This window comes from Mus caroli, unplaced genomic scaffold (assembly GCF_978045245.1).
Source record: "Mus caroli unplaced genomic scaffold, Mus_caroli_1 scaffold_18, whole genome shotgun sequence".
Lineage (NCBI taxonomy): Eukaryota > Metazoa > Chordata > Mammalia > Rodentia > Muridae > Mus > Mus caroli.
The window spans coordinates 81,867,733-81,886,986 of record NW_028227273.1 but is presented as its reverse complement, the minus strand read 5'-3'; the positions used below and the strand labels follow the sequence as shown (position 1 = coordinate 81,886,986).

The 19,254-nt window shown below is 47.9% G+C and overlaps 1 protein-coding gene across 1 annotated transcript in view; it reads left to right on the top strand.

The window, feature by feature from the left end:
• Window positions 1-19,254, top strand: part of Rps6ka2 (ribosomal protein S6 kinase A2) — a 284,351-nt gene that overhangs the window by 52,774 nt on the left and 212,323 nt on the right. The window contains exon 3 of the mRNA XM_029471102.2: window positions 575-634. Coding sequence (XP_029326962.1) covers window positions 575-634 — 60 coding nt within the window. The remainder of the gene's footprint in view (window positions 1-574; window positions 635-19,254) is intronic.

Sequence of the window (19,254 nt, the reverse complement as noted above, 5' to 3'; positions counted from 1 at the left end):
ATTGCCAAGCAAATCTCCAAACTTTCTCTAAATCGTGGTGGCCAAAAGGGGTTTGGAAAGGACAGGATCCCAGTCAGCGTAGCCTTGGGTTTGTTTAGGCATCAGTCAGGCATCAGTCGTTGAGTGTGACTGAGTTTCTGATACGCGTATGCTTACATATTGTAGTTACATTTGTGGTTACAGTTGCTGCCGGGAGCATTTCAACGCAATAGGTACCAAAGACTCAAGCATAGCGGTTGCTCCCTCTCTGCCACAGACGATAAAGCCCGACCCACCGCTTAAGCGAGTGGCCGTTTTCAGTTGAGATTTGAGGCTCAGGATGGAAACATCATCATTTCCTCTGGCAAAATCTTCAAAGTTGCACAAAAGCTGCCAGTTCCCCTCTCTGTCCTCTCTGCGAGGTCCTCTCCAGCGCCAGAAGCTCCCGAGGCCCCCGAAGCCATGTGGAGGCTTATGTTCAGAAACAAACGGAGGCCAGTCTTGGTGGGTACCCACAGACAGGTGAGGACTGCGGAAGGCATATGCTGTGGCCGGACAAACTTACCCATGTTCCTTCTCCACTCTGCTTTCCCAGGGCAAAGGAGACGCAACCTCCTCAGCTGAGACGCAGACAGCCTCCTCATCGTCTACAGAGGTAGGATGAGTCGCACTGTCCTTTCCCTCTGCTAACGTGGTAGGAGTGAGGAAGAATGACCACCGTGCAGGCTTTTTCAGTTTCTTTGCTTTGTTTACTCTGCCTGGAGTCTGATGAAGCAAACTGTGATGTGCTTTTTGAAAGTAAGATAGAAAATTGAAAACTTCTGACATTCTAGGGGACATACACAGGCATGGTAGGTTGTGCAATAAAGTCTTTGAACAGTAGGGGTCGCCCTGTGTGCCAAATGGGAACAGCACCCAGCTAACAGTCCTTATGGGTGGATTCTTTTAGTCTGAATATTTGGGTCATCATAATCATTATCTATGTCATGTACAATATACCTTTAGGACATCTATATGCCGTCGGTTTCCTGCCAGCTCCTGAACTTTATGTTTGGGTGAACCAGGGTCCTAGTAGTAACATTTTGGGGGCTAGGTCTAATCTTCAGTTGGAGATGGGTCTCTCATTTTCAAATAGCTGTTTGATTTTAATAATATTGCAAATAAGAAAGTTTCTAAGGTGTCTTTTATGTTAGTTCTCAATGTCTGATACAAATAATCCTACCACGTGGGAGGAGGATACTGGAACCTAGCCAGGCAGGGGTTTTTTCAACTGGATGATGTTAATTTGTATTAATGTAGTAGGTATGATATATATATATTTTTTGCTTTCTTAAAGCAGAAAAAGTTGTTTTTTATGATGATCATGATATGTAGTGATATTACAACAACAATAATGATCAAGGGAAGGAAAAGAGTAGAAAGGTTTATAAAGCAAAAGAGAAATTACTGCAGCGTGTGCTCAAGGGTCAAAGCCTAGGTAGTCCATATGCTAGGCAGCAGGCATTTCCCTCTGTGAACAGAAGGTGGTGAGAGGATGGGGACAGAGGAAGGCCCCTGACACCCAGTTACTGCACGCCGAACAACACAAGGCACAGGCTTGCTTGTCTTCTACCCTCCTCTCACTAGCCAAATCTGTAGGGCTTTTCACTAGACTTCATATGCTTTATCTGACAGCCCAACACCAAGGATGGGTCTGATAAGAGAGTCTCGTTCTCAGCATCCTCCTCTCACCATGACATCATCCTCTCACCATGACATCATCCTCCCACCATGACATCATCCTCTCACCATGGCATCATCCTCTTTATGGCATCATCCTCTCATCATGGCATCATCCTCTCACCATGATATCCTCTCTATGGTGTCATTCTCTCATCATGACATCCTTCTCCCACCATGATATCATCTTCTCACCATGACATCATCCCCTGACCATGACATCATCCCCTGACCATGACATCATCCTCTCACCAAGGTGGACTTCTATGTTAGGCATAAGAATCGTGTTGGTAGAGCTGTCTGTTCGGTGATAATGGGTGTTGGTGTGTCATATCTCAAAGTGCCTCCAGTTAGTTTTATCTAAGGGTAAGATAGATGTCAGAATGCTGTTTTGAAGGGCATCCTAGTTTCAGTGAACCCGGGAGACTGTGGATTGCAGAAGGGGTTGGAGGACTTCTGCATCAAGCCTGGGAATCTCTGTCTTGTTTTTACCCTCCTTAGGAAGAGGCAGTCAAAGCTGCAGTGGGTAAGGCTTGGGTCTGTCTGTTCATAGATGGAAGGAGCTGTGCTCCTTGGGGAATCTGTTTTCTTATTGTGTATGTTCTCACAATCCATTCTTAGACTCATCATAGCTGTGAGAAGAGATTTCAGTGTGGATGGCTCCTTTGCTCTTGGCTACCGAAATGAATGTAGGGCTCCAGTTACAGTAACACAAGCCACACCTCTAATCCCAGAGCATTGAGAGGAGAGGAAGATTCCTGTATATTTGATGCTGTCCTAATCTACACAGCAAATATCAGGCCCTCCAAGTCTATGTAGTAGGTTCCTATCTGGGGCGGGGGAAGGTATGCCGAGAGAATAAAATTAGGTGTGTTTGTTAGGCGCCAAGAGTGGATCTAGGGGCCGTGGCATGGAAGGTTACTGCTGGTGAGTCCTTTCTGGAGAAATCAATGACTTCTTCTGAGGGGTCACCCACAGGACAGTGGCTAGAATTGGAGACTGCCCAGGAACTCACTGTTTCTATCGGGATGCTGTCTCCAGATCACACCCCAGGTCCAGGCACAGTAGAGCCTGGTGCTTGGCAAGCGTCCTCTGCTCCCATTAGTGCCCAAACAGGCCTGGCTGTGCTTTCAGTGTCTTGAGTGTAACCACTAGGAGTGGTGAAAACACACCCCGGCCCCAGAGTGGAGTTCTGTGGCAGAGAGTCGGGCACTGCAAGGCTCTTGGGCTGAGTGGGGACCTGACTGGAGGTCAGTCCTTACTCAGGACAGGCTGGGCAGTGTGGGGATTAGCAAGGCAGGGAGACTTTATTTATTTATTTTTGTATTTCTTTTTTTTTTCTTTATTTTTTATTAGGTATTTTCCTCAATTACATTTCCAATGCTATCCCAAAAGTCCCCCATACCCCACCCTCCCCTACCCACCCACTCCCACTTTTTGGCCCTGGCATTCCCCTGTACTGGGGCCTATAAAGTTTGCAAGTCCAATGGGCCTCTCTTTCCAGTGATGGCTGACTAGGCCATCTTTTGATACATATGCAGCTAGGGCAGGGAGACTTTAAAGGGCTGATTCTGGCCTTCCCTCTGCTGGTCCTTCAATGTTCTTTCCCTCTTCCTAACTCTTGCTCTATAATAAGACTTCAAAGGCTTATTTTACTTTTTTTTTTTTTTTAAGATTTATTTATTTATTATATGTAAGTACACTGTAGCTGTCTTCAGACACTCCAGAAGAGGGCGCCAGATCTCGTTACGGATGGTTGTGAGCCACCATGTGGTTGCTGGGATTTGAACTCTGGACCTTCGGAAGAGCAGTCGGGTGCTCTTACCCACTGAGCCATCTCACCAGCCCCCCAAAGGCTTATTTTAAAAGACTGTACTACTACAGTGCCCTGGGCTGAATTCATAGTAAAGATTTAGCTGTTGTGGCATATGTGTGTGCCTAGAACTTGGAAGAATTGGAACTCTTCTCCAGTACTGTCTTGGAGATGGCTGATGTAATGATAGTTGTAACATTAAATTGCTTGTGTGTTTTCTAAGACCCATTGCTTGCTTAGTTAAATTTCCTCACCATTGTGATTTTACTATTTATTTCTTTGGTTATAATAAAAACAAAAATTTGGGGAAAGAAACAAAGGAGATAAAGTTTTCTTGAAGAGCACAGTGCAGGTGTCTTAGTGAAGCACTTTTTTTTGTTGTTGTTGTTTTTTGTTTTTTGAGACAGGGTTTCTCTGTATAGCCCTGGCTGTCCTGGAACTCACTTTGTAGACCAGGCTGGCCTCGAACTCAGAATTCCACCTGCCTCTGCCTCCTGAGTGCTGGGATTAAAGGCGTGCGCCACCACGCCCGGCTTGAAGCACTTTTTTTTACAGAGATGACTCTTTACTCGTTGAGAGTCTATAGATCCTGACAAGCCCAGGCTTCCTGTCAGACAGAAATGGAATCATAGAAGTTCGGCCACTCTTTATTATTATTATTGTTGTTGTTGTTGTTTGTGTGGTGTGTGTTTGTGTGGTGTGTGTGTGTGTGTGTTTGTGGGTGTGTGTGAGTGTGGTGTGTGTGTGTGTGTTGCTTTTTGATTCTTTACCATTTGTGCAATGATCTAGCTGTTGCCAGCCACTTTGATTTACTTTGAAAATAATGAGATACCTCAAATGCAGAGAAATGCAATGTGCTGATACCCACCAGACAAATATTCACCCTTCCTGGCTTTGAGGCTGGCTGGCTGTCGGCAGTCCCATCTGAGTGACAAAATTAGTTTTGCAATCAGAATTCGTCAGTGGGGGGCTGAGCTGTGCCAACAGGTCTTCAGCCTCTCTCCTCCCACACCCACCTGACCCGGTCTGTCAGAGATGTGCTATGTTTCCGTTTCCATTTTACCATCCTTTATCTCTGCCTTGAAGGCAAAGTACAGAAAGCAATATCACAAGTTTGTATTCCTTCTTATGGAGCTGGTTGCCTGGAGGTGACATTGGAAAACAGTTGACATGCAGGGAATAAGCATGAGGGTCTATGTTTTAGTTCTGAGATCAAAGATCCTGCGTCAGACTAGGCTGTGCCTTCAGAGCCCCTTGCCAGGGCAGCCCCAGTTAAGGGGCTTTTTCATGTCCAGTGTGGCTCCATATCAACCCTACAAGGGAGCCAGGTGGGTGCTGACTGGGGAACTGAGGGAGGCTTCCTGTACAGAAGTAGGGAGTGTCGCCTCAGGGAAACCTGCCATCAGCAGAACATGGAAACAGAGTGGCTTTCTGTATCTTGTCCGATGCGATCTCGTGGCTGTATCTAATCATTAGATGGTCTCAAAAATTCCAATCGCAGCATTTCAGCAGGAAATGTCCAGAGGTTTATCCGGACTGAGGGAAACCTGGAGCAAAGTAGTAATTTTTTGTTTCCTTCTAGGCTATGTTTTGATAAACCAAGCATTAACTTTAAGAAAAATTACTGACCCAAATTTTTATTGTAAATCTCTACCCCACTTCCCAAGTCCCAGTGTAACACACAGGGTTTGAAAGAAATGTCTGGAGAAAAGTGATAAAAAGAAGAAGAGGAGGAGGAAGAGGCAGAGGAAGAAGAGGAAGAAGAAAAAGGAGGAGGAGGGGAGGAGGAGGGGAGGAGAGGAGGAGGAGGGGGAGGGGGAGGAGAGGAGGAGGAGGAGGAGGGGGAGGGGGAGGAGGAGGGGGAGGAGGAGGAGAGGAAATACCCAAAGAGTCTGAAAGTTCTCTACCAAGTTTTAGGATCACAGGGAAAATGATTTTTTCCATACTTTTCTATAATTTGCAAAGAAGTTTTACTACAGGTGCAGTAATTTTGTATATATTTTTAACTAGTTAAGACAGATCCTTATATTAAATATACCCTAAATATTGAAAATAACAGGGCAACCTTGGTACACTGCACATTTTATCTTTCTGGGTGTGTCTGGATTTGATAAAAGGTAATCAGCTAATCGCTCCATTTGTCAGCTCTGGTCATCTCATCATTTGGAGGTGGCCTCTGCTCAGTGACAGCAGAGAAAGCATTTGATCTGTTAAGAGAACTACTGTCCTCCTTGGGTCTGGAGGCCATCACAACGCTCTTCCCTGGGTAGCTTCCCTATGTGATGGATCCCCCCACCTCAGCTACCCAGGGAAGAGCATGCTGAGATCTGAAATTTACCTTGCAAATGAGTGTCTCCATCACAAGCACAGCCCTGTGACCCTGGACAGGGTCAGAGCTGGGGGTGTTGTGATGGCCTCCAGACCCAAGGAGACTGGCTTTCTGGAGGGTCTCTCTGTTACGGTACTACTTAGAGCTGCCGGGACTCTAAGCCCTGCACTTGAGTGCCGGGCCAGCCTCACACCTGTAGGAGTGGACGCTCTTAGATCCTCAGTTCTAAAAGCCAGCCTGGCATCTCACAGCCTCTACCTTTCTTAGACCAGAACCTTCTAAACGGCTTCAAGAGACAAAGGTCAGAGGGATTAGGACTATCTTTTAGAAGACTCTCAAAGTTAAAGGAGCTGCCCAGTCATTACTGAGGCCCTGTCTGAGCCCCACACGCAGAGGTGCTCCATGACTGTCCACAGGCTCCATAGGCAACAGAGAGGGACCCATAGCCAGAGATCCCTCTAGAAGGAATAATCATGTTTCCCCACACCAGCCCTCAAAACCCTTAAAGTGGAGGCAGCTGTGAGGGTTACGGTGAAGCGCATGTCTTCACCTCTCTGTATTTTTGCATTCTGTCATTTCTTACTAAGCAGTAAGAATCTGAGCAGGATTCTCCAGTGGCTTGTGACCGTGTTAGGACTGGGTAGTGCTGTGCACAGTCCACGGATCAATGCTTGCTTCTTATACAGAGACGCAACCAGCCTCACACCAAAAATATTTAAGGAAAAAGAACTTGTGCTGAGTATATACAGACCCTCTTCTGGCCTCTGCTAACTAGCTGTGTACACAGCACACACATCACATGTCATCTGGAGGAGGCAAAGTCCAGGGGGCACTACACTGGTTACATAAGTCATTTCATGCTAGAGACTTGGGCAACTCAGAGTTGGGAATTGGGAGGATCCTGGAGAAAGTCTTGAAGGTGGCAAGGCTGCCTGTAATTCAGGGTTTGATTCCCGGCACCCACGTGGAGGCTCGCAACTGTTTGTGACTCCAGTCCCAGGGGATCTGATGCCCTCTTGTAGCCCAGGTGGGCACCAAGCACACATGATACACAGACTTACGTAAACATCAAACAAACAAACAGATACATTTTCAAGTCTAGGGTTCCTCAGAATGTTGTCAGGATAAGAGGGCATCTGCCCCTTTGTCAGTGACGTCACAGAGTTGACCTGATTTATTCTAGGCTTACCACGATGGAGGCTAAGTCACATGAAGAGTGCCTCATGCTGTGCACATGGCTTTCCTCAATGTCCTTGGTGCACAGGGAGGGGACAGGGGACTGGGCAGATGGGATGCTCTGTGAATTCTCACCCCACATCCCCTGCAAGGATCTCCCCACTCCAGGTTTGCTCCCATCTGCAAATTGCTTTGTTACATATGTTAAATACCACCCCTGCTCCCTGTGTCTGTCTGTCTGTCTGCCCCATGGTGCATGTGTAGAGGATGAAGGGCAACCTAGTTTGAAGCTGAGTTTCTTCATTGTTCATTGCTGTACACGTAAAACTAGCTGGCCTGCAAGCTCCCGAGCAGTCAGTCTCCTGTCCCTGCCGTGCATCTCATGTCCAAGGGCTGGGATTGCCATGGAGACGGGTGCTACCCTGCCTGACTTTATGTGGGCTTGAGGGATTTGAAATCAGATCCTTACACTACCACAATAAGCACTTTATCCACCGATCCCCCCTCACAGTCCTGAATTGTCCCATTTCAAAGTGTTGTAAGTGTTAGCCTGTTAATCAGTCACTGCCACACACAGTAGTCATGGATGTCTGTGTCCCCAGCTCTCAAATGAGAACACAGAGGACATGGAGCCAGGGTGTGAGGTTGGAATTTGAACCACATGGTCTGGGCTCAGTGTCTTCACTCTGAGCAAAATGCCTCTAACAACTCTCTGCTGAACAACACTGGAGCTGAAACTAGGAAGCAGGAAGTGTAGTTCCTCCTGCCATCCTGATTTGCTCCTGGACCGCTGAAGGAGTGGGTCCCCAACATGTTCTTAATACAAGATCCCTGCTTGAAGTCACAGTGACGGCAAATCAAGACCCACGTCCCACGAGTCTTACCTTTGGTGTCTGGGCACTGAGAAGAGCTGTGTGGTCGGTCCATCAGTGCCCACTCTGACTTTTCTGAACACCAGTATAGAGAGGAAGAGGTTGTATCTCACAATCAGCGTTTCCCATTCCCCACTGAGCAGACATGTTGCTTCTAGGCCTCAGGTGAGGGCCCCTCAAGCCATTGTGAACACATGGTGTAGCAAGCTGCTTACCTCATGACAGAACAAAAGAGGATAAGAGACCAGTATCCCTCAAGGCTTCTTAAGGACTCCAACTCCATTGTGTTTCAGGCTGTGGACCAACTCTTCAACACATGAGCCTCTGAGGGACATTTAAGATCCAAACTGTAGTCCTTCTAAATGACGTGTGCATGTGGGTGGGCGTGGGCTCTGTGCTCCTGTGCATGTGTGGATGTGTTATATGCATGTGGAAACCAGAGGTATACGTTGAGGACCTTCCTCAGTTGCTCTCCGCCTTATTATTTGAGGAAAGGTATTTCACCTGTGAACCTGGAGTCCACCAGTTCAGCTAAACCGACCAATGAGCTCTGAGCAGCCACCTGACTTTTCAACACTCCATTTCCACCCATGCCCTGTGCTGAGATTACATATGCATGCAGCTGTGCCAAGATCTTATGTTTGGGGGGGGGCACATCTGAAATGAGGTCACCAGGCTTTTACAGCAAGCGCTTAACTGACAGAGCCCCTCTTCCTAGCAGTTTTAGTCATGATGTCGTTTTCACATGCAGCCCACAAGCATGTGAAGTAGCATCTGAGCCTGCCCAGACACTGTGATGGCCACTCTCTCTACACTTCCTGCTGGCCCAGGCATCCATTGAAATTCCTTCTCCATCTGCAACTGGAGTGGACAGAGGTGATGACAGTTTCCAGCAGAGCCAAACTGCAAAGCTCTGCCCTTCCTCGGCAGAGCTGCTGACTCCCTGTGAGTGGAGCTGCTTGTGATTCTCCCAGAGACACAGAGCATCTTCAGTGGCTGGGATGTTAGGATGTGGTAGGACCTCACCTCTGTGCCTCCTGGAGATGGCCCCCAGTGGTTATAGACCAGTTCCATGGAGGTAGAGGCTCGCTCTGATAAGACGGCACAGTTGTGCCTGCTTCCGGTGTGGGGACCACACAGGGGACCATTGCATATTTTCTTCCCTCTCCCATGGGGCTGGGACGCATGGACACAGATGGGACACACATGCACACATTTGGAGTCCCTGGAGGATGCTGAGGATTAGAGTAACTGCTCAAGTGGCAAGGGACAGTGGCTATGGAATTTCCACTTGACTGCGTTTGAAGATAAATGCAGTCAGATGTGGGCAAGAGAGTTCTGTTTCCACTTTGTAGGTGACTTCTCTGACTCTCAATCTCTTTTCTGTGCTTTGTGGATCACAAAGACTCCTGTCAGGATCCTTCATCTAGACAGGCCATGCTCTGTGGCTCTGTGAGGGGTCACATGAGACAGGCCTCCTGTCCTCGTCAGTAGGCTGAGGTGGAAACTCTCCTGCCCTAAGCGCCTGCAACCTGGTCCTGACACGGGACCCACGCACTGCATGGAGACACACGTCACTTCCAACCCTATTTGTAATGGGGAGGACATGTCACACGGAGACCTCAACATCAGATCCTCATTGTGTTGTTCTGAGTGGGTCCAATGCAAGAAAACACCGTGTTTCACATGGCAGAGGAAGACAGGACAGAGGCCGAGCATGATGGCTAGAAGGGAACAGGAAAACATGGTGCTCGAGGGTTGGGTATGGTGGCCAGAAGTGCTACTCATGGCAGAAGAGGACAGGACACTCTAGGCCAAGCATAGTGACCAGAAGGGAACAGGAAGACATGGTGCTTGAGGCTGAGCTTGGTGGCAGGAAGGGAACAAGCAGGAAGCAGTGCTGTCACAGCTGTCACAGCATTGGTGCTGACTATCGGGGATGTGACTGTGTGACCTACGAGATCTACTGCAGGAGTGATGCCCATGTAGCAATGGTCCATTTGCTCAAAGCGTGGACCAACAAATAGAGAGCTGCTTCTCAAAATCACTTCTTTAAACACGCAGCTGGAGATAAAAAAGCCGAGGTTGTCATGACGATCTTCCGTGGCATTCAATAAAGGCGATTCTTGTCACGGTCACCATGACAACATCCAGTCTACACCTTACATGCATCTACAATTACATTCCATTAAAAATGAAAGGTTTCTCTTGCTGCACTCCAACCTGACATGACCACCATTTCCCCAGAGATCAAAGCCCTGGTCTGTTGGCTAATGCACTTTCAAAGGCACCAAGTCTTGGACGGTTGCCTTTTAATTCTTGTGGAAGTTGGAATGGAATTCCATTTAGGACCGTTCAAACTACAATTATAAAATGTAGTCATTTTAGGTCAGGGTTATTCAGACTCGCTTCTCAGCCCTCTAACCAGTTTTTGTTTTTGTTTTTGTTTTTGTTTTTGTTTTTGTTTTTGAAATACCAACTCCGTGCTCAACTATGTAGTCGTTGAGAGCCAAGGGGCATAGCACCTCCAGTGAGGGGTCTTGTTCTAGATCACAAGCAAACAGGCTGCAAGCCTGTCGGGCTGAAGGTTTTGTGAGCTTTGCTGTGCTGTGCTGGCTTGCCTGCACTAGCTATGCAGTAGCTAGCTTAGAGGACTAGATCCCAGTCTGTTTGCAGAGAGCCAGCAGAACCTGCATGAATCTATCTTCCATAGTGTTGGGTGCATCTTTTTCCTTGAAGGATCCCTTCTTTGGGGTAACTGGCCATGCACCCCACCCTTGGACATAGGCAAATATCTCGAGGCCTAATTCTATTCTGTGCACAAGATAAGCTGGGGAAATTATTTACTCCTCTCTAAGTGCCCTCTCACCCCACAGATGTCCCTGAGTGACAGTGATATGGGTCAAGCTGAGACCATTTCCCTATAGAAGTATCTTTCCTAAGTACTTTAAGAGGGAAAGGTTGGCTAGTGAATATAAGCTGCGTTTTCATTTGCACATGCTTGAAACAATTCCAAAGACTCCATGATCTTCCGTAGAGCACGTGGACCCTGCCACCAGAGGAATGGGCCTGGAGCTAGTGAGCTGGAGCATGCTCAGACCCCAGAGATCTCAGAGATCTGAGACTGGCCGGAGTAGAGCTAACTCCCCCCTTGTTTCCATGCCTGCTTTAGGGCACATAACCACAACCCCAAGTTGTTAATCACGAGCAGTCAGTCACGTACCCAGCACCTGGACCATCACCGCACTAGTGAGGCCTCTCCTTAGTCTTAGTCTTCAGTCAATGACCTTTCCCTTCCTGGATAGTCCCACACCCTTCCCCCAAGTTATATAATCCTTGGTTCACCACGAATAATACATATGTGTTCACATCCACCCCCAATAAAGAAATATGAAGACCAAAAAAAAAAAAAAAAAAAAAGCCGGGCGTTGGTGGCGCACGCCTTTAATCCCAGCACTCGGGAGGCAGAGGCAGGTGGATTTCTGAGTTCGAGGCCAGCCTGGTCTACAGAGTGAGTTCCAGGACAGCCAGGGCTACACAGAGAAACCCTGTCTCGAAAAACCAAAAAAAAAAAAAAAAAAAAAAGAAAAAGAAATATGAAGAAGCTAAGATTGTCTGAGAGAGCTGCTTCATTAAAGATCGCTGGGGAAGGCCTTCGCCTAAAGGAACCATAATATTAGGATTCTCAAAGAAGGCCTCCCTCTCCTCCCCAGCCCTGCTCCAGCACTTGCTCCCAACCTGACCAGGAATCCCTCTTGTCCTGGACTCTGCTTCCCTGTTCCAGTCTGACGTGCAGCTGTGCTCCTCCATGGGGAAACATGGACTGCGGCCCCCACTTGGAACCACCCTGCCCTGTCCTCCCCCAGCCACTGTATCTGCATAACTAGAGAGGAGGCAGAATTCAGCACCACACTCTTGCCTACCCCAGCCAAAAATCCACGAAAAAATCCTCATGTTTCAATCAAACTTGGTCATTGCAGATTGAAATACTCAAAATAAACTTGATCACGAAGGCCACAAGAGTCTACAGTTCCAGTGAAACATTTCATTTTGTCCTCTGCGACACTAGGGACAGCCTGTAGGACACTGCAAAGAAGCTTTGCCGTTTCTCCTCACGATGTCACCAGTGGTTGTGTGCAGAGACAGGCCTGGCTGGGCTGCAGGCCACATTTACAGGGGAGCTCTGCCTCCAGTCCAATACAGTGGGAGGAAGGCTGCTGTTTTTCCCCAATGACAGGGCTCAGGCCGCACCCAGGGATTCTGGGGAGGGATGCAGATCCAGTCCAGACACAAGGATGGGGAAGGTGCCCAGCTTGGTGGCACACGCCTTTAATCCCAGCACTTGGGAGGCAAAGGCAGGTGGATTTCTGAGTTCGAGGCCAGCCTGGTCTACAGAGTGAGTTCCAGGACAGCCAGGGCAATACAGAGAAATCCTGTCTCGAAAAACCAAAAAAAAAAAAAAAAAAAGGATGGGGAGGGTGACTTTTAATTGTCTGGTGGTTTCACAGAGGGAGAAATCAAGACTGAGCTGTGTCAGGACTGCCTAGAGCAGAGTAAAACAGGAGGAAGAGGTGAGTGGAGAGAGCCTGGGCGTGGTAGCCTATCAGTCAGCCATCTTCCTGATGTGGTAGCCCAGGCCCCTCAGCCACCTCCCTGGGAGGCTGAAGCAGGAGAGCATTGAGGTAAGGCCACCTTGGACAACTTATCCAGACCTTATTTCCAAAATTAAAAGAGGCTGAGGCATAGCTCAGTGGTATGTAACTGCCATCATGGACAAGGCCCTCACTTCAGTCTCTAATATTGAAGAACAGGAGGAGGAAGAGAAAGAGGAGAGAAGAGGAGGAAGAGAAAGAAAAGAAGCAAAAAGTTAAAAACAATCATGAGGCCACATCCAAAAGTGGTTGATGAAGGTCTGTAATCCTGGCACTGACGCAGGAGTGTGAATTGAAGGCCAGTTTAGGCTACAACAAGAACTGTTGCACCTACAAGATAAACACATGAGCAGAGGCAAAGAAAGAATTGTGAGAAAAGGAAGCCCGTTCGCTTCAACTCACTTCCCCACTGTTCCTTGTCAGCTGCTGGAAGTAATACGAAAGTTTCTAAAAACAGGCATTTCCTTATACGGCCAAAAACCTGTTCCAGAACAAAAAGGCAGCCAACATGTGAGCCACAGAGACATGTGTGTGCACGTCTCTGTGATTCACATGCCACACTAAGGAGCGTCACAGGGATAGTGTCACCATACCACAACCTCATGCACAGGACGAGCCACCTGCAAGAATAAGTTGTTATTTTTATTTACCATCCCTCAGCTAGAGCCAACGCCTGGGTAAAGGACATAGAAGAGGGGAAAGGAGGGGCCTTTTTATACGATGCTAAGGGTGGACAGGCATACCATGGGGAGGGCCACAGGGCGGCCACTCCAGGCCTTTGACAGTTCTGAACATTGCAGTAATTCTTCAGAGCTTTGGCTTTGATGGATCCTGCCAGATACAGAAACTCCCCAAGGGATTCCGAACGGCACGGGGAGCCTGCACTTAGCACATAGGAAGAGCGGTGCCTTGGGGCTGATTGCTATTTCCCATTCTTCTGGAGTTCACAGAACTGGGTTTTGTCTGCAGCCATCCAGCCGATGCCTAGGAAATGGACTCCTCCTCTGATGGCCTTGGTGGCTGCTGAAGAGGGCTGCGGGGAGGAGGAGGGAAGGAGATGGCCTGGGTTGCGCTAATGCCCGGTGACGTGCTACACAGCGCTGAGGGGGGTGATAAAAGAAGAGGCAGCTGCCCGGTGGTCAGAATGGCTCGAGCGTCTGTGGAGCCAAAGTGGTCCTGGGCAGTGAGAGATGATCAGGCGGTCACACAGGAGGCTGCAGAAACTGTTTCTCAGGAAGGTAAGGGGATACATGTTGGTGGGTGAAGGGGGTGGTACTGGGAGTTGATCTCACCCTTGGAAATCACCAGGGGTACAGAGCTTGTCACTGAGAGCCAAGGAAAAGGAAAAATTATCCTCTGGAGCTAAATGAGACTCCATCTTTCATTAAGGAGAAAGATGCTTAGGTGGGAGGTTGCAGGTGAGGCTCAGGTGGGAGGTTGCAGGTGAGGCCCAGGTGGGAGGTTGCAGGTGAGGCTCAGGTGGGAGGTTGCAGGTGAGGCTCAGGTGGGAGGTTGCAGGTGAGGCCCAGGTGGGAGGTTGCAGGTGAGGCTCAGGTGGGAGGTTGCAGGTGAGGCTCAGGTGGGAGGTTGCAGGTGAGGCCCAGGTGGGAGGTTGCAGGTGAGGCTCAGGTGGGAGGTTGCAGGTGAGGCCCAGGTGGGAGGTTGCAGGTGAGGCTCAGGTGGGAGGTTGCAGGTGAGGCTCAGGTGGGAGGTTGCAGGTGAGGCTCAGGTGGGAGGTTGCAGGTGAGGCCCAGGTGGGAGGTTGCAGGTGAGGCTCAGGTGGGAGGTTGCAGGTGAGGCCCAGGTGGAGGTTGTAGGCGGTTGTAGGTGCATGTAAAGCTCCAGGCAGTACCTCCTGACAGCTCTATCAGTTTTTATTTTTTTGCTCTTGAGTTGTGGCCCAAGCTGATCAAATGTCCCAATGTGCAGTTTCACAGTTGAGAGCAAGGGCCCATTCTCAGTTTCAGCAAGTTTAGAAAGAAGAGAAAGAGAAGACGATGGGTAGCCATTAATTAGACTTAATAAAAAGTAGAGTTTCAGCCGGGCATAGTGGCGCACGCCTTTAATCCCAGCACTCGGGAGGCAGAGGCAGGCGGATTAACAGGCAGATTTCTGAGTTCGAGGCCAGCCTGGTCTACAAAGTAAGCTCCAGGACAGCCAGGGCTACACAGAGAAACCCTGTCTCAAAAAAAAAAAAAAAAAAGTAGAGTTTCAAGTGAAGATAATCAAGCATGCTCTAATTGTTTATCATTGTGGACTCTTATTTTTCTTTTTAAAAGGTTGTTAGTGTGGCAAATATACCTAACAGAAAGTATCATCTTTACCTCTTTCTCCTTCCTGCTTGGTGTCGGCAAACGATTTGGTATTGTATAGACACCATGACCAAACACTGAGTTTCCACTCTGTGAACTCCTCACTCTGTGCCCTGCCCCCTTCTGCTGGCTTTAAAGTTAAATGAAGAACCACATTTATGTCCTCTAGCAGTTCACAGCAGATTACAGCCAGTCCGGGTTTTGAGGAATGGCTCCTCCCGTCTTTTTGATGGATTGTTAGAGGATTTACTTTTTAGTGATTGATTTTTTCTGAGACTGCGGCTCATATAACTCGGGTTATCCACAAACTTCTCTGTGTGGCCAAGGACGACCCTCTGATCCGCCTGCCTCCCCCTCCTAAGTGCTAGGATTCCAGGTGTTTGCCACCACACCTGATTCATCCGGCACCGGGAGTGTAACCAAAGGCTTTGTGCACGATGGTCAAGCAGGGTCTGGACTGAGGGGCATCCTCAACCTGAGGGACTGCTTTTAATTGTGTCTTTCCAATCCCTTTAAAGAAAAAGAAAAACAACGGCCAGGTAGTAACTGGCACACACCTTTAATCCTAGCACTTGGTAGACAGAGGCAGGAGAATCTCTATGAATTCGAGCACAGCCTGGTCTACAGAACAAGTTCCAGGACAGCCAGGGCTACACAGAGAAACCCTGTCTTGAAAAACAACAACAACAAAACATAACAAAAAAATTAGTGCAGAGTGGGTTGCGGGTGGGATGTCCCTGAATGTACTGCCTGTGGATCGAATTCCCTTACCTGGGCTACCTTGTCTGGCCTCAGTGAGAGAGGATGTGCAGAGTCCTGCAGTGACTGATGTGCAGGGGTGTGTGTGTGTGTGTGTGTGTGTGTGTGTGAGAGAGAGAGAGAGAGAGAGAGAGAGAGAGAGAGAGAGAGAGAGAGAACCTAGCATTGCTGCTTGGAGTGGCTCACTGCAGTGATTCCAGCTCTAGGGCGATGAAGGAGGATCAGAAATTAAGTCATCCTTGGCTACAGGATGAGTTTGAGGCTGAGACCCTATGTTTTTGTTTTTTGTTGTTGTTGTTTTATTTTGTTTTGTTTTTTCTGAAATCAATTAAGGGGACAGGGAGGAAAAAAAATCTCAAAAAGAGACTTTAAAATCTCAGTTACAGGATATCAGTTTTGAGCCTTAATCTTTTTTCTTTTCTTTCTTTTTTTTTTTTTTTCTGAACAAAACTTGCCTTTTCAATAGTGCATCTAGCATTTCTCAGCAGGGCGAGAAGGGTTCCAGTCCCGTGGATTGGCACACAGCACTAAGTGGGCACAGGCTTGGTTCTTTGCAGACCTGTGGGTGATATCGTTACATCTGTAGATCTTTCCACGTGAGAATAAAAGCACGTGTGTGTCTTAGTTTAGCATCACTCCTAAAGTGATGCTATTAATACATGAGGAGAGTGGAACTTGTCTTCGGCTTGTTTCAGGTGTAGTGTAGTGGGTGGTAGGTAGCCTGTTTCCCCCTTTGGCCAGGATGGGCCTTTGAACGCTGGCTCCTCATCTATCTCAGCCCTCAGGCTGCTGCATCTCAATACCAGTTTGCTAAAAGCTGGCTGGAAAATACTTTGCTTTAAAGGAGCGTTAGGATCCTGTCACTATTTCTAACTAGATGCCTGTCTTCAGGTCAGAGATTTAGAAAAGGTTAAACACACTCAACACGGAGCTGAAAGAATCCAGTCTCCCTGTTGAGGTGAAGGCAGGAAGATGAGTCTGGCTCTCAGCCTGCACTGGTGCCCACCATGGATCTGAAAGGGTGGCGTGTTTGCAGAGGAGTGTGCACTGGCACTGGTGATTGTCGCTCCTTAAGGAGTAGAACCTGGGCAGAATAGACGCAGAAACCAAAATCCCACTGAAGAGCAAGCAGCGAAACCTGAAGGAGAAGGTAGCGCATCTACGCCCATGCATGAACTCCCCCAGAGACCTCAGAAAGAGAACGTTGTTAAACGCTGCCAACAGTGAGCTCTCTGCAAGGGCCTTTGGATCAACACGGTGCTTCTGAATGATGCTTTGTGCCATGACCTGACTGGCAGGCTAGGGAAGAAGCCAAAATACCACTGTGAAAATCCTTCTATAGGGAACCAGTTCGGGGCCAGGGAGGAGGGTCTAAGCCAGCTGGTCCAGAGTCTGGCTTCATCCAGGGGCTGTTGGAAACTACTGGACAGGCACGGAATATCTCAGATCAGGTATCACAGCCTTGGGGGATGAGAGATGTTCATTCGGATTTGGTGGCTCTGAGCTTGGGATCCTTGATGGCTAGGAATGTAGATGCTTTCAGCTGCAGGTGGCAGGAGGGGACTGAAGGGATTCCAGAAACCATACAGCCCTTCCTCTTTCCTCTAGAGAGATGGTTCTCAGCCTGTGGCCATAATACCCTCTCACAGGGGTCTTCTTTTTTTATTGAATATTGTCTTTATTTACATTTCAAATGTTATCCCCTTTTCCCAGTTCCTTTCCCCGGGAACCCCCTATCCCATCCTACCTCCCCTGCTTCTATGAGGGTGTACCTCCACCCACCCACTCCCACCTCCCCACCCTCAGTTCCCCTACACTGGGGCATCTATAGAGACTTCATAGGACCAAGGACCTCTCAGGAGACAGCTATATCAGGCTCCTTTCAGCATGTATTTCTTGGCATCCACGATAGTGTTTGGGTTTGGTAACTGTATATATGGGATGAATCTCCAGGTGGGACAGTCTCTGGATGGCCTTTCCTTCAGTCTATGCTCAACACTTTATCTCCATACTTACTCCTGTGAGTATTTTGTTCTCCTTCTAAGAAGGACTGAAGCACCCACACTTTGGTCTTCCTTCTTTTTGAACTTCATGTGGTCTCACAGCGGTTTTCTAAGACCATTGGAAAACACAGGTATTTATCTTATGATTCATAACAGTAGCAAAATTACAGTTCTGAAATAGCAATGAAAATAATTTTATGGTTGGGGGCTCCACAACTTGAGGGACTGTACCAAAGGGGTCGCAAGCATTAGGAAGGCTGAGACCCATGCTCTAGAGGAAGAGACCAGGTCTCTAAGATGCTACAATCCCTTCTTTGTCCAAGGTCCTGCAGCCAAGATGACAGTGAGGCTGGATGCCTGGCTGTGGACACTGTTTCAGAGCTCATCCTTCTAGTGCACCATTGCTAAACATGCTGTCTAGCAGAGCCAGACTAAGAATGGACCCTGCACGTTCTATATGTCTGTTGCCAATGCTCTGAGGTTACAGCTTGCCCATAGCAGGGAGCTGTTCTCTATGTTATCCAGCCCCTTGAGAGTGAATGGCTTTCTTTGGATCTTGCCTTCCTACACAAACTAACCAGAGTGAGCCTACACCTAGATATCCTTTTCATGAACTGCCCTTGTAACAGACTGTCTCTTCAATCGTGGCCATCTTTTCTCTGCTGGGTTGCTATTGTCAAGAAATTGTAAAGCCAAAAATTTTACATACAATTTAAAAGATTGGTGGGTTTTGTTTATTCAAGATTCTTCAAAGACATATGATGTGGCAATACACATAGATAAGAACAAGTCCTATGTAGGAGAATAGTTCCTGGTGTCTCATTGGCGTGGGAGTAGCTATTGCCAACAGCCACAAACACTGTGTAAGCACTGAGCAGGAGTTCCTGCATGCAGGGGCTCTGTGTTGAGGAGACAGAACTGAGAGACAGGGGATCACAAACAGAATTCCAGAGTTCCAGCCATAGCAGGGGAATCTTCAGTCTTTCCAAGTTTTGGTTCCTTACTGTCATTGAGTTGGGTTGGAAGGTGTCTGTCCTGGCTCTCTCCCAATATTGCTTATTGCTAACCCTTGAGAGCACTTGGGATCCATTTTCATCTCTGGCCTCCACAGCTCAGTACATTTCCCCCAGTTTCAGAGAATCAGTGGTGGCTGAGCTGCCCCTATATGTAGCGTCAGGTTTCATGACATACCCCGGTCACGTGTGAGCACCAGCACTTAGTCTGTCCTCTATGCCTGCATTTTACACCCCTGTGCATGGCTCTGCACTGAGATGATCAGAGAGGTGGTCTTGTTTTACAGCATGCTGTTCTGCCGTAGAATACGATGGGACAATACAGAACTGGGCCAACAAAGAGATGGTGGTTTGTTTGTTTGTTTTTTATCTGAAGACATGACATTTGTATTCACCGTGTTGCATAAATGTCCAAGAACTATGCATGTTTTCAAGGAATATTGTTGGGTCTTTGTGGGTACTAATTTTCTGGAGTTATAACTAAAATTTTATTTATATGGAATTTAGTTCCAAATGAACAGTCAGTTGAATGTGATACTGTCACCAGAGCCCATCCCAGGGACACTTGTCTGCTTGATGTGTGTTAGTAGAGTTCAGGGGTGAAACTGTGTCCAAAAAGAAGGGGTG